Below are 14,596 nucleotides of genomic sequence, written 5' to 3' on the forward strand. Positions count from 1 at the left end.
ACTCGCAAATTAGCACCACCCCATCATGTTTGCCGAAAGAAACTGAAGAGGATCTACTCTCACTTCGGCGCCAGTACCCCTACAACGAGTTGCCTCAGTGCTTCTCTGGTATCCTTTGGAAACTTTTTATTTCCTACAGGGGTGTGGCTGCGCAGTCCACGCCCGTCTGTTGAAGTCGCGCACAGCTCCAGGTCGATAACAGTTCATGGAGGCAGTTCCCCTTTCTTTCTTTTCTTACACACAACCGCCCTGATGCGCTTCGTCCGCCGTACGTCATTCGCTGATTCCCAGAAGCATTCAGTGTGAGAGCTCTCCCACTATGCGAACCCGTTAGAGGGCTGAGTATGTGCCTTACTGTCGGAGCCGCAAACGTTACATGGCGTGCTCGGTCAGGACGAACGACGCTGTCGCCCCCCTTCTCATACTCTCGCACCAAAGAGGGAAAGTGACATGCCAGCCGCAGGCGTCAGTCCGACGCGTTTCAGTCTGGGCAAAGCAAGAGTCCCATTTCCACCAGCATGTTGCCATGAACCCTTCCGATAGCGCCCAGCAAGCTGTTCTTCGCCAGATTTTCCTAGAGTACGGCTGATCCCTGCTCATTCCAGGCAAAAAATAGAAACTCTCACTGGAGCTGCACTAAACTTTTTGAGTGGACAGAGAGAGCCTTCTCTGTCGAAGCAGGTGAACTGCGTCGAAGCCAGAGAACTGCAAGTGATAGAGATGAAGCTGCGGCGTGTAAGCCAAAGTTCGCTCTGTCAAGAAAGAAACAACGCGCGGCGCCGTTTCCAGAAAACACAAAAATGTATCGTGTGACAGCAACAAGACCGTAACCTCGTCCGCCGATGGTCATCTCTTTTCCGCAGATCGGCGTGGTAACATACCCTGACATCCTCTCTCGGGCGGTGCAGCCGGGCAGCCATGTGTAACCCTGCACAGGTATGGCCTCATGGCAGGACACACCAGCTAGTACAGCCATAAAGGATCCCCATTCGAAGAAACGAACGTGTGCTGTATGGCGCCCCCACTGTATGACGGTTCATGTGGCGGCCGCCTGTCCGTGGTGTTTCGACGGCCGAGGGACTGTAACCCTTGGGAAGAGTAGAGTGATGCCCAACAAGAAACAGCAGCGAAGTGCAAGTTGAAGATGATTGAGTTGGCTGCAACAGAAGCATAAATCAAGCAGATGTAGAAGAGGTCAACGCCAGCCGCACGGGCGACCGGGTTCGGCTGGCCGTCCGAAGACTTTCAGGCCGTGCGTGATTGGAGGGCAATATGCACAGCCCAAATCCAAATCTCATACGCGAACTACGGCCGAGCCACCGGGGTCAACGAGACGCAGCTTGGACACTGTGAAGTGGAACGGGCGCTTTCTGTGGTTGTCTATTTGTAGCGAAGAACCAACGAGCTGTCATGTGCACCTGACGGTTGCCCAAGAGTGAAGATGCCCTACACAGGCAACGCGTTAGCGCAGCAGTTTCGCATATTTTTTCCGAAGAAAGTAAAGCAGCACCGACAACCATATACAGGCCGCTGGACAGGCAGTCTACAGCATTCCCGTACGTGTGACTACGTATGGATGCACGCGCCGCCGTATGTTTGAAAAGTCTGGGAGCACGCGAACATGGTGTAGTGTAGATCATTCTCACACAGAGCAGCACCCCCGATGCAAAAAAAGTGTTCTCAACCTCGGATCGCTCCGGGTCCCGAGGTACACTCCTGCCACTGGTGAGCCCACACGGAGTACTTCGCGGAAAACATACCGGTTCCCTTTGGTCATGATAACACAGGCGATCCGATGATGCCTACATAGGGGAGCGTTACCTCTCGTCCAAGGCGGCACGTTTTCTCACCAAGTATCCACGGGTCTATTCCGGTAGAGGGAAAATACATTCTGCGTTTACTCGGGTCAGAGGAGAAGTGTCGCCTCTCACCCAATTAGTGAAGTGATACATTTCGTATCGCGACTCCTTTCAAGCGGCCACAGGGGTGCGCGCGGTTGCGTCTCTGTATCCACGGGACTGCGCAATCACGACCTAAACGTACGAATACGCACGGATTTCTCCCGGAAAACGAGGAGACCCGAGGGTCACTCCGGGGTCAACAACGACAAACGCTCTCCACCTTCAGCATCTAAAGTAGCTGCTAGCGAACAGTTGAGCAGCCGAAATAGAAGAAAATCCAGCCCATGGGAAACGAGTTGTGATTCAAGTAGGAACGCAGCTGCAACAGGCAGGCTTTTGAACACAAATACCAAGGAGGCTCAAATCTTGTCTAGGACGGAATTGCAAAGAACAAAAAATACAGTCACCGAGACCCGACACTCCGGGCTTGAGACGTCTCGCCTGGAATGAAGGTCAAAGCGGTCTTCGGATGCTGTGACGCTCCCCCATCATCCGGGGTTCCAGCCCCTGTGCTGTTTGGAGCGGCAAGTGGGAAAGACGGAGTGGAAGGGAAGGCGCGGGGCAGGGGCGGTAGCAGGTCACTTGACGGCCCGTAGCGCAAGCTCTGATGTAACGTTGCCTCATAGGACTGCAATTGCCCAGACAGATGCAGAGAAAACCAGCATGTATTCACACGTGTCCTCAGACGCTTTTCATGGCTCTGTACTCGAGAGAGACATCTGCAGAAATAGACAGGTCAAGCGCGTGGCTAGCTGAACCCGACAAAAACAGAAAGGCGATTCTGCACGCTTAGTACGCACCACTCGAAGAGTTCTTCGTTCGGCCGCCCCTTGACACAAATGCAATCGAAGTGGACGCAGACACACGCTCCCGACTAAGAAGAGACCGGATCGAACGTGATGGCTCTGGTAACTGTAACTACAATGCTAGGGATGTTATTGGTGCCGGAGAAGCAGCCCTCAACGCAGTTCTTCTTTCGGACTGAAGACGGTCTCCCAGTTGGGACGTTTCTGGTCTTTACTGCTCGGTGAGCATTGCTGACAAAAAACTATAATCTGCCGCTGAGAACCGTACCCGGGGATAGGCGCACACATTCACGCGTGTAACCGCTGATTGTCCTGCTTTTCCCCGTAGCAGTTTCCTGAAGAAAGAAGGCTTACGCCGAAAGCCGTGAAAACTCCTCGAAGCTGCGCATTTTTTTCTCGGTGTACATTGACGACGCACTCTTGAACCCAGTCCATCGGATCTACGTTCTCATCCAGCGCGCGAAGCAAGCCGCTGGGCACGGATGCATTTGAGAGAGAAGAGCTTTTCATGATGTATTCTTCCAGCTTCACTAGCATGCGATCGTACCGAAGTCTGGGCGCAGAGAGGACGAGGAAGAAGATTAGGTTCCTTCACCGAACCCACATGGTAGATTACGTACTTTAATCCACACCCGTTCGCCGGATCAGATCGACGAGTAAGCGCACGAAATACAATGAAACATTACACTCGTTTGCTTGTTTTCCGTTCATAGGTTTACACCCTTGATAGCATGGCTGATTGCCACATACGTTCCATTCCAAGTGAATGCTGCGACGCAAGCAGCCTGCCGTGCAAGTCAGTTGAATTGCCGGGGACAGCAGCAGCGTGCTCTCCAGTCGTTCCCCGATACAAAATGAACACGCTTTTTTCTCTTTTTCTGGCAGGAGTACAGTTAAGGACACCGGAACGGGCTCCCAGAGAAATCTATGCACACACATATATCTCGACACGACGGCAAACACCACCGGTATGCAGTGAAAGAGAAGTAGGGGAAGAAGTGCGTCAAGGCTGAAGTTCTCTTGGCACGCATAGATGAGCCCTACGAGCACACACTTGCGTGTCTAAGGCCGGGCTGAACACACGACGAGAAATGACTCACTGCAGTTTTTATATATGAGTGTGGTCTACATGCATGAAGCCCCAAGTGCAGTATACATGTACCGTTCGGGCCGTACATAAAAACGATGAGTTCCAACATCAGAGAAGGAGAAGACAAGATTCCTGTGTCCTTACAGCAGTTTAGAAAGTCTCCTGCTTGCCTTGTTTTCGGCCTTTCCTACAGGTACGACGATGTGAGAGTCCTCAAGAAGAAGCGTCATCTTTGTTAGGCAGTGCACAGCTGCACAAATACCACAGTAAACCATGTGGAGCCAGGGCGTATCAACATCATCACCCGGTGTTGTTTCCATCGCCAGATTCCAAGCAAACATTCCGGGTCGTGAACGCTAAGAAAGAAGCTTGGCCTCATCAAGCTTCATTCTATTCTCCTGAGCGCCTGCCTCTTCGGAAGAAAATCGCTACTGTGTCCGGGGTGACCGACTGGGCTTGGTCTTTCAAACCACGTCTGAGCAACGTCAAAATAGTCCATATGGACTTCTATACTTTTCTCCAGGTACCATGGCAGGACAGCGACCCCGTCATTCTTATATATACACACACACACACACTGTCTGTATGTGTGGCTTCTTCTTCCTGTGACCACGACAGTCGGCAGATACACAAGCAAAAGCCCCTCGCCTGTTATTTTCATCTTTCCTTCTTTAAGGCTTTGCCTGTCCCGACAGGCAACAAAGCGAGGCGCACGGTAATACACGCGAAGTCACGAATTCCGCAGGACAGAAGGTGTCAACACGGAAGTTGACATGAGGGTTTCTCCCTTCCCGGATGCTTAAGATCATTTCTGCATCTAGGCTCAATTTTGTGATTTATCAAAAGGAAATGACGAGTGACAACTCTATGCAGATTCTCCCCTTCTTTGGCATACGCTTCCTCATGAATTCTTTACTAGGCAGCCTTACTTTTCATATAGAGTTTGGCCGCTTTCTTCCGCTGTCGGGCTTCACGAGATGGCCCTTTACCCACCCTCGACCGCAGAGACGCCTTCGTCCCAGCTCCCTGCATGTTTGTATTAGAGAAAGCAGAGAGAAATCGAGGCAATACCTGCTAGAAAAACGTGTAATTGTTCGGTGATGGAATAGATACCCACTAAGGCGCGCCTTCTACTCCCGGAAAAAGGCCATTCAACTCGGTTTCAGAAAGGTCATGAAGAGAAAGACAGCATTGACTGCACTACCTCTCCTAGTGTTGTATCACGGAAACTCACCAGTTCCCTCCGTCCCTTCCCGGTCTACAGTTGGGATTGAAAGCAAGCCACGCACAATGCATGTGTAGAGGCAGGTGCTACCCAGAAAGATGGATTCACCAGACATACCTTTGATCTGCATAGCTCCGTGGTGGAGAGATGTATGGAAAGTCGATAGTTATTCGAAGGTGTACATACACCCTGAGTCTCAGCGTTCAAAATGCATAAGAAATGAGCATGAAGAGATCTAGAAATCTAGGAGCAACACCGGTCTGGAGAAGCCGAAGCAAGATGAAAGCATATCTCTGGGAGTGAGCAGGAGGAACGGTAACTCCATTCAAGATGATGTCTGAGAAGTGAAGTCACAAGACACTAAACTGCTCAAGACACGAGTCGCGCAGAGTTTCTTTTCCGACGATTTGGAAAAAAAAAGGCATTTCAACGGTTCTTCCCCACTATTTGGCATGAGGACTGTGCGTTTCTTCCTCTTCAAGAAAACGCAGCCAGGGGAACTTACTCCATCAGTGGTTTTCCGTGGCTTCTTATTCGCACCTCCAGGCTCATCTTCGCCTGCTCCGGCCTCATCCTCACCTCCGCTTGAGGCCCCCCCACCACCGTCACTGCTACTTCCTGACAACGAGGAATGCTGTTCATCATCTTCTTCCTCCGACGACGTGGACGAGCAGTGCTGAAACTGCTGAGAGCTTCGGAAGCCCGTCAGGGAGCTGCCTTCTCCTCCCCCTCCAGGGAAAACTACGTTTCTCTCGGCAAAAGCCGTCGCAGCAACTGGAGCTGCGGCGACTCCTCCTGTCTGCATAGGGGGGGCCATCTGGCCTGATGCGTCCAACGAAGGCTGATAAAGAAAAGGCTGGCTAATGGAAGCCCCACTAGAGCCGCCGGAGAGCGGAGCCCCAGGCCTCATCTCTCCGGTTGGGGGGTTGTATCCCTTATTCTGGATCCGCGGTACGTAAAGGGGTGGAGTGAAGGATGAGCACGGACGTTTGAACGGAGTCGATAAGAGGGGCTCCCTGTCAAAACACAGAGCTGACCGAAACGAAAGAAGGGCACAATTAGATGCCAGGCCGTCAAGAAGAGACAGTAGCGTAGCAGCCTCTCTCTTCTTGTGGAGTTCAGTCTGCCAGGGGGACCGGGGAGTAGAGCGCTCGGTCCCAGTTCCAATTCTCGCCTGTCGTTGGAGTCCTGACTCAGACTGTAACCCTCTGTCACACCAGAAGGGAAGACGACGACAGCCGTCCCCGCGGCCAAAGCATATTTTCCTCGTGGGCGACGTCTTGTGCTTTGCAGTTTTCCTTGAGGCAGCCTTCGCTTGCACCCGAGACGAGAAAAGCAAAGACATCGGACGACACGGTCTGCGAGGAAGCCCATACGCCAAATGAAAGAGCGACACTTCTAGGAAAGTTCCATAGAGGTGTTCCGCTAGCCTAACCAGGACGATCCAAAGTATGATTGAGCTGTCTCTTAAGGAGGACCTACAATCCTTTCATGCATGTCTGCACCCGTGACATCAACCTTTCGATTGTCAGCTAGCGTCTCTCCCTCTACGGTTTGTTTCCCGTACAGCCCTCCAATGCCTCGAGAAATTCTCTTCTGCTCAAGCTCCTCAACCTTTCCCAACCGTCCGTGACTATCACAGTCCTTTTCAAGCTGTTCTGGCGAGTGCTCTCTTCAATTCCCTGAAAAACCAACTTCTCGAAGCACAGGAGCCGCACAACAATATCACCAGCACTCGACATCTCGTATCGGTTGTTGGGCGCGTTGTTTGTTACGGCCAAAGGACTAACGCATGCTGCGGGGAGGCTTCTTCTCGCGCTTCTTCGGAGCGGTTTCCCGACACCCTTCTTCATCGTACACTCTCTTTATAGAAATGAATATCGCTCACTGGTGCGCTTTGCTGTCCCCTCTTTTCGATCACGCGCTGTATTCACCTTTGATTCCAGCGCCTCGCTCGGGGAACCCTGAACGGGAGGGGGCAGCTAGCAGTCCTTTCCAAGCCCGTCACCAGATGAAGGAGACTGTATTCCTCTCTACAAAGACACATTGTCTCGTTTCCATCACGTTGTCTCGTGCCGGTTATCAGTTGTGAAGGAAAGTTTTTTCGGAGTTTCTTCCCATTCTTTTCTGCCTCCATATTCGGTGTCCATGTGTTTGTATGTGACAAGCGCCAGTCCTCTTGTGACACGGCCGCTATCAGCAGAGGCTTCTGATACATCACACTTCTCCCTGATTTGTGACTATACAGTACTTGCCGTTGCTCTTCCGTGTGCACAGTCGCGAGCCAAGACTACAGGAGAAGCAGTAAGGACAATCTTCATTCTCTTCAGACGCCCTTAAGCACACTCCTTGTGTTTCTCACCTTTGTCCTCGTCCTTTCTGGCGCCTTTCTTGACTGCACTCCCAAACAGAATGGAGGGTGAAAACAAAAAGCCTATGAGGCGGGTAGGGGGCATGGTTGGCTGCTCTTTCCGCGTTGTGGGAGGCAGACGAGGATGTGTAGTGCTGAACCCGTCGAGGACGTATCTTTCATCGTTTTCTTCTTCGTTCTCAGCATCTCCACGGAAAAGGCAGTTCCATTGTCTCTCCTCGCCTTTCAAAGGAGGATTCTCCGATCTTCCTCGTAGACATCATCTTACCCGTTCAACTGTTTCCTTGTCGAACCCTCTCGACTGCTTTCCTCCTTCCTCTCAGTTCATTACCGAGCCGTACACGACGTGTTCTTCCTCCCCGTCTTATCCACTGTCTCGCCGACTTCTTCAGCAAGAGTCTGTTTCTGGGCCACTCTTGTTCCATACATTACGGTCCGAAGGTAGAACTGCCCGGCACTTTCATACTGTAAAAAGTTATGCGGATCCGCGTGTCTCCTCTTTATTGTGTGGTACGTCCTGTAACCAGTCTCGGAGTCATGCCGGTGGTCGTTCTTCTCCTTTCAAAACTCGGGGAAGTGATGAGGGAAAAGGAAAGCCAAGCAAACACAAACTCTTAGTAGGTGCTGGCACAGGATGTGCCGTAGGCGCAGCGTCGCTTGTACTTGGTCTTTTTTTACCAACAACACGAGCCGAAGAGAAAGATTTGCCTTCACGGGCGGAAGAAGATCACCAACAATCTGGAGCGTGGTATCATTCTTTACGATATGGCTTTGGTTCTTTGTTTTCATCAAACAATATAAACTCCCACGCTTCAACCATCCCGGGCCTTTACTCCCGTGCAGCGTCTTCACTCTCTTCCAACTCCCAGTCGTCCAGTTCTCTTCTCCTGTCTCGCTGTCTTCCTTCGTTCCTCCCATCCCAACGGCGTGCCGAAGTACTGCCCGCGCAGTGCTCGTCAAGGGATGAGAATGATGCACCTGGGAAGTCTCTTTCCGGGTCGACTGCTCCTTCCTCGGAATCTCTATACCAGGAGCTCTCAGCAGACTCCTGTTTACAGCTTTTCGCAGGCACGGGGCATCCAGAATTAGCCAGGGAAATTGCTGCTCATTTGAATGTCGCTGTCGGCCGAGCACACGTAGGTCGGTATGCCGATGGAGAGTGTGTTATACAAGTTCTTGATGAGGTCAGAGGGAAGGATGTCTTCGTCATTCAAAGTGCTCCGGCAGCGGGGGGAGATGTCCACAGTTGCCTCATGGAGCTCTTCCTTCTTCTTACGGCTCTCCGGCGGTAGGGCGCAGCCTACTCGAAATAATCAAACTGCTTGCAGCGAGCTGGTTAGCTACCCGTTTGTGCCTCACACTAGTGTCGTTTCCTTCATGATATACGTGGCAATCTTGGCTCACCTTTCTCAGGTGATCTATGAATCGACATCTATCTTGTGTACAGACATGGATGGCGTCGTGTAGTGTGTTTTGCAGAGTATGGCCAAGGTAAAGAGGGAATCCTCCTTCGTGTAGCTCTGTCACAGATATCTGTGTAATCACGTGTCCGTGGTGTGCCAGTGTGTCCTCCACATAGTTGTCTCTTTGGATGTCTTCTGAGTTCGCGCATGTGTGCTCCTTTCCTCATGCAATCCGACGGGGCGCTCTTTTCTCAGCTGGGTATGCGTCTGTTTTCGCTGTGATGACGGGGCCCCCTGCCGTGTGACTTAGGTGAGATATCAGTCATACACTGACAACCATGAAGCCTCCGATCACGCACTTTCGCCTATCTTGTACGAAGAAGAGCATTTCAAAGCACGACTGAGTCGCCGTTTTTACATACGTTGGAAAGCAGCTGTTGTTCGTACACCTTCTTGTTGCGAATTTGTACTCAGTTCATCGGCTAAGCGTATTACAGCCGTGATTCCTTGCATGCCCTATGACCGGGAGACCGAGTTGTCTCAGGGTGACGAGAATATCCTTACACCCATGGCCGCCGCAGACCTTTCCGTTCTTCTTCAGGTGGGGTTTTTGAGATTTGCAAAGAAAAAAGCCAGCCTCCTCATGTAGGGCCAATGCGTTCTCCATCACATATGTTTCCCCCCGACCCTCCTGCCACGGAATGCTGTGGGTATACACTGTGTACATGTAGCTAGCTAGCTCTGTCTGAATACAAAATGATGCCGCCCCCGTCGAGCTGCATCTTTTCTACCACTGTTCTTCATCTTGACGCACAAGTAGAGAAAGTGTGCACACGCCTAGTTAATCAGCAGTTGTAGAGATAGCCGTGCGTCTCGCTCTGCCCTGTCCTGCTTTTCCTCATCCGTATGTAACAGAAGAAGAAGCACAAGAGAATCGAGAGACGCACTAGACGCTCGTCGCGATCGGGCTGTCGTTCCGACGTGTGCGATCCCGGTTTCACTGTCGTGTGTGCTTGGACCGGCTTCCGCCTTCTTCTCTCTACATGAGTGAAGCCGGCCCGCGGGCCTGAGTGTTTTCCTTGCATTTTCAGGTGTGTGGAGCTGACAGCGTGATGTTTGTGGACATTCACAATCCCCGCATGGAAGGTTTCTTCACTTACCCTTCTACTCGACCTATACCTATGCTCAACGTTCAGCCTCACCAGCTGGCTGTGCGGTATCTAAAAAAGAAAGACCTCGTGAACCCTGTGGTAAGCAATGCAGAAGGATTCATCGCAAGAGGTATATGCCGTTATCTTTGCTGCAGACCGCCGTGAACAAAGGCTAAACGCTCGTATACTTCTTTCCCGGCCCTGCGCGTCCTGCTCCCTAGGTCGCAGTTTCTTCTTCAAGACGCTTCCGGTGTTCAAGTGAATTGCACATAGCTCTTTTCCGTGCTCTCTTGGTTGTAGTTTTATGCCCTATGGTCAGTAGTGTTGTTTCGTCGTCGGTCAGACCGCCGTTGGGTTTGGCAAACAGGCGAGGATGTATCTTATACGAGCTGGGCAGCTGTGACCACAGAGGCTGAACAAAAGGGATTCTGATGGCGGCTGAGATGTTTCGTTTCTGCTTTCCGAAGTGTACCTGCGCTTGCGCTGTTGTATCGCGTTCATTCTCGTGCGTGTGCAGATATACTACGGACGTGGGGAGACGTTTTCGCCTCTCACCAAAAGCTTTCTAGCTCTACTTAGTTGCTTGCATCGGAAAAAAGACGTTCTACGCACTTGCACAAGCGTTCAGTATGTATGCGCATACACTATGGCTTTCTTACCCAGTACTGCGTGGCAGGATGTACGGGCACCTGAGCTGTGGCGCACGGATGGGGTGTGCGCCAGCCCCTGGCTTGGATTGTCCTCAATTCCTGCATTTTCTGCAAAGATCCATTCAGCTTGGTAGTTTCTTTTAAAGTCGAGCGCGAAACCAGTGTGTATTTGCAGTAGTCCCAGATTGCACGGCGAGGTGTTGCAAGTATTGGAGTTTCCTTTTGCTTCTTTGACTTTGTCGGTACCGCGTCGGTTTAGGTCGTGGCAACGGATAACACCGGTGGCGAAAAGGCGAAGGCGATGTGGTCTCTGATGCGCAAAAATGGAATTCAAGCAGGCTTCACTTCCATGGTGAGAATCTTTTCTTGTATGAAAGAAAGGTGAATGCTAGTCAGCGCCCCACGATGTCCAAGACCTGTCTTTCCTTCATGTGCCAGAGGGCCTCGTAGTGCTTTCCACTTCTGTTATACCTCGAGTGTTCTGACTTGAACTGGCGAACTTTTGACTGGAGGGACGCGAACACCCAGGCGACATGTTTACCTGGGGTATCCGGACAAGAGAGACAATGAGCTGTTTGCATCTCGACTGCGTCTATATTTTTATGAGATGGGTGTATAGGCATCGTGTAATTACCCTCTCTAATCCGGGGTTGCTAGATACTCCCTGTCTCAAGTCCCCGTATTCAATGTACGGGACGTTGATGTGCAAAGAGACAAGACAGAGCCTAACAGGCCCCCCTTTTCCTCTGTTTTCTTCACGCCGACTTGACCATTGCTCTAGAGTGAAAGAAAAGGAGGGCGGTCTTATTATGATGTGTTCAGACGTGTGTCATGAAGATACACTATCTTTCCGTAGCAATTAATGCATACCACGTTTTCCTGACGTGACTAGCGGTAGTAGTAAATCTTGCTGCTGTCTTCAGGTCTGCGACGCACCAAAGCGCCAGGCGAGGGAGGGCAATCCTATCCTTTTCTCTCCTCCAGCGACCGTCTCTGAGGATTCTTCTTCGGCGATCCGGAAGGATTCGAAAACGAGCAGAGACGGAGGAGAAAAGGCTGAGGATAAGACGATGCCAAATGGAAGTGTAGGATCATGGAATCACGTGGGAGATGTTGCAGGACGTGACTGCATCATCATCGATGATATCATCGACACCGGGGAGAAGGCACAGGCCACGGCTATGGACCTGAAGGCTGGAGGAGCAAGAAGAATCTTCATGTTCGCCACTCACGGCGTGCTTTCCAAGGGTTCTGTAGACCGTATCAACAATAGTCCCATTCAGGAGGTAAGTTGAAAAAAGAGAATCTGTAGAGTTGTATTGACGCTTCTACTCTGGGTGCAAGTGGACTGTCTGTTCTCTCTATCCTCCTTCTTGACTGGACTTGTATAGGGCTAGGCAGTAGAATGGGAACAGATGGAAAACATAGCCTGGGAGGCGTTGTAACAGTAAGAAAAGCGTGGACCCGCTACCATCGGTACTCCGGGCCCTTCGAGGCCGTGCTACTCGTAGTTAGAAAGGGCCCGTCACCTGGTCATTCTTCCGCGCGCAGAAAGTAAAGGCAGCTGAACCGGCGGGCAACCGTTAGTTTTTCAGCAAGTCCGTCGAGTACGTGGGGCACACCGGAAGGTGTCATGAGTTCGGGAGACCAGCTGTCGCAAAGAACAAGGTTGCAGGTTTGACAGCCAGGGTAAGCAGTCGTGTTTTCCTCTATAGTTCTTCTGGGAGACTCCGTTTTATTACATCCCAGTGCAAGGTCCGTTTTTGTTGGTGGGTTCTCGACAGGGTTCCTCATTCTCTGCTTTTCTTTCCTTCTGTCAGGTGATCGTTACCAACACTGTGCCTATCCCTCCTCATGTGTGTTGTGAGAAGCTCGTTGTGCTGTCTGTGGGGAAGCTCATGGCCGAGGCCATCAAGCGCGTACACGAGGAGCGTTCAGTCTCGGGTCTTTTCGGGGATCAGAACGCCCGACTGAACGAGCAGCGTCAGTTTGAATAATGTCAACGTGCAGCGTCAAGTTTTCTCGCGTCAGGAAGTAAGGCATAAGGAATGTAAATCAGTTTTGTATGTCGGGTAGAATCTGTCTGTGTGCTTTTGACTGGTTGTGTCACACTGCTGCACATCGCCAGAGAGTTGACCGTATGCACCTCTGGTCGTCGTGAGGTCGGGGGCAAAGGCCAGCCAGTGTCATCGTGCTCCCTTGTCCCGTGTGTGTTGCTATCAAGTCACGTTGTTGTGGCGAGTGATGGTGGTCGTCGCCCGCTGGCAAGCTCGGAGTCGTGTCGACATATGGGTGGAGGGTTGTGAGCATGTCATATACATGGTATTCTGTTGTGTACTTAGTATATGCAACTGCATCGCTTTTTCGTGGTTGCGAAACGAAGAATCCTTGCGTGTCAGTGAATCTTTTCCGGGTTTATTTGAACGAAGCTCGGTTCGAGGGGATGTCAAATGAGGATTCTTCCGGGGGACCCACTTCTGCGTGAAAAAGAAGGCTGCGTGACTCGTCTTCCGGAGAACCGCTGTCTCTCTGGCGGGACAAGGCATGGTGAATGCGTGTAAATCGGAGTGGTGTAAGATATTTTTCACGATACTGCGGAGACGCGCTTTTGTTAGTCTGAATCGCTTTCAAAGCACTATGCTCAGCTAGGCAGAGGCACGACCAGGCTGAGCGCACATGCAGTTCGGCGGGCTGTGGACGAGCACGTACCACGCCGTGCCCTTGCGTATCTAGCTTGTCTGGACGCGTGTCGGGAGGGGAGTAAGGTTGGTTTCCTGTCACGGATGCTCTCTTTGTCGCCCTTTGGTTTTGCCCTGTCAGTCACCCAGTGTGTATGGTGGGCCGTTTGCATGTTACCTAGCTGGGAATGACAGTTCCTGCGTACGCCCCGTGGAAAGTGCGCGGTTGGCGGGGGCGCTGCAACAGATTCCAGAGAGTAGCATTCAATGCTACCGCCGCAGCAATGAATTCGCGACAAGGACCACCTTCGTCAGCGGCGTGCTGTCCGCCACAGTTCGGTCCCTGGTCTGGTGAGGACCCAATTTGGTCGCTTTTCTCCTTGGAGATACACGTTAATCATATTTGTGCTTAGAAGGCAACGCCGGCCGGTAAACTGGCATACCCGGAGAGTGGCAGCGGATGCACCGGTCTCTCTAGTGTGGGGGGGCGCTTGGAGCTATGTGTTGTCGCAGGTATGCGACAATGAAGTGTAAGATATTTCTGCGGTACCATCGAATGAGGTTTAGTGTTTGTTAGACGATCCGTTCCTGTACCTCGTTGTAGGCGGCCATATACACTCAGCAGCTGGACGCACGCTAATCTGTGGCAGCTATTCTGCTTTCAGATACTATGTGGCGCCGGAGACCAAGGCAAGGATTTTCTGGTGCTAGCTATGTTCTCGCGCCCGCGTGCGTCGGATTGTAGTCTTGTTTTTATGTCGCAGCGCGGCGGCGGCTTCACGGTTTTCCTTTGTTTTATGTCCGCCGCATATCCTTATCTCCATGTTCTCCGCCGGGCGTCCTTTCATGTTATCAGCTGTCTGGCCTTTCCTTGTCCTCGGGAAGTAGTCGGTTCGAGTTGTATGGACTTTTCTTTAACGAGGGATTGACACCGGCGCAGCAAGCCCGCATCTGACTATGAGCAACTGACGGCTTCATACAGAGGTTTCACGCAGGTGCCACCGCTCTACATCACACGGCACACTGGGCTGTGGACGACATCGGGAACCCACTTGCACCCGAACTACAAAGGTCTCACAGCTGGTCGCCGGTGTGCAATCACACTCGCCGTTCCCCGTAGTCGTAGCATCCAAGAACGCCACCAGGTGGCCAGCACCCTGGGCGAAGTACGCCCAGGGTGCTGGCCACCTGGTAAACGGTGAGGACTGGTGCAGCGACAAGCAACGCGGCAGGAAACACAGGAGCAGGTGCGCGGCTCTAGTTAACCGGACGCGACCGATGAATGGCGCAGTGCTCTGTTCCGTCCGAAGAAAGTGCCTCT

General features: G+C 51.9%; 2 protein-coding genes across 2 annotated transcripts; one reads left to right on the plus strand and one right to left on the minus strand.

Moving 5' to 3' along the window:
- Positions 1-178: 178 nt before the first annotated feature.
- CSUI_001655 (mediator complex subunit med10) lies at positions 179-6,747 on the minus strand. Its single transcript, XM_068061860.1, has 6 exons — positions 5,528-6,747; positions 4,727-4,823; positions 3,942-4,047; positions 3,062-3,260; positions 1,932-2,529; positions 179-1,157 (listed from the first exon to the last, which is right to left on the minus strand). The coding sequence occupies exons 1-5, from the start codon at positions 6,365-6,367 to the stop codon at positions 2,305-2,307; spliced, it is 1,467 nt and encodes a 488-aa protein (XP_067926146.1). The 5' UTR covers positions 6,368-6,747; the 3' UTR covers positions 179-1,157; positions 1,932-2,304.
- CSUI_001656 (ribose-phosphate pyrophosphokinase) lies at positions 6,626-14,231 on the plus strand. The gene is made up of 6 exons (XM_068061861.1): positions 6,626-8,681; positions 9,271-9,397; positions 9,888-10,046; positions 10,857-10,949; positions 11,521-11,883; positions 12,418-14,231. The coding sequence occupies exons 1-6, from the start codon at positions 7,435-7,437 to the stop codon at positions 12,592-12,594; spliced, it is 2,166 nt and encodes a 721-aa protein (XP_067926147.1). The 5' UTR covers positions 6,626-7,434; the 3' UTR covers positions 12,595-14,231.
- The last annotated feature ends 365 nt before the right edge of the window (positions 14,232-14,596 follow it).

The sequence above is a fragment of the Cystoisospora suis genome (assembly GCF_002600585.1).
Source record: "Cystoisospora suis strain Wien I chromosome Unknown contig_671, whole genome shotgun sequence".
NCBI classification, from domain to species: domain Eukaryota; phylum Apicomplexa; class Conoidasida; order Eucoccidiorida; family Sarcocystidae; genus Cystoisospora; species Cystoisospora suis.

What these genes read in the sequence shown, in the direction of transcription:
- CSUI_001655 (XM_068061860.1), bottom strand. Translation starts at nt 6,367, where the DNA reads ATGTCTTTGCTTTTCTCGTCTCGGGTGCAAGCGAAGGCTGCCTCAAGG. An exon ending in GGCCAAACTCTATATGAAAA is followed by an intron (nt 4,048 to 4,726) that starts GTAAGGCTGCCT and finishes GTATTTGTGCAG; the next exon opens with CTGTGCACTGCCTAACAAAG. An exon ending in GAGTTTTCACGGCTTTCGGC is followed by an intron (nt 2,530 to 3,061) that starts GTAAGCCTTCTT and finishes GGGCAATTGCAG; the next exon opens with TCCTATGAGGCAACGTTACA.
- CSUI_001656 (XM_068061861.1), top strand. Translation starts at nt 7,435, where the DNA reads ATGGAGGGTGAAAACAAAAAGCCTATGAGGCGGGTAGGGGGCATGGTT. An exon ending in AAGACCTCGTGAACCCTGTG is followed by an intron (nt 10,047 to 10,856) that starts GTAAGCAATGCA and finishes GCGTCGGTTTAG; the next exon opens with GTCGTGGCAACGGATAACAC. An exon ending in ACAATAGTCCCATTCAGGAG is followed by an intron (nt 11,884 to 12,417) that starts GTAAGTTGAAAA and finishes TCCTTCTGTCAG; the next exon opens with GTGATCGTTACCAACACTGT.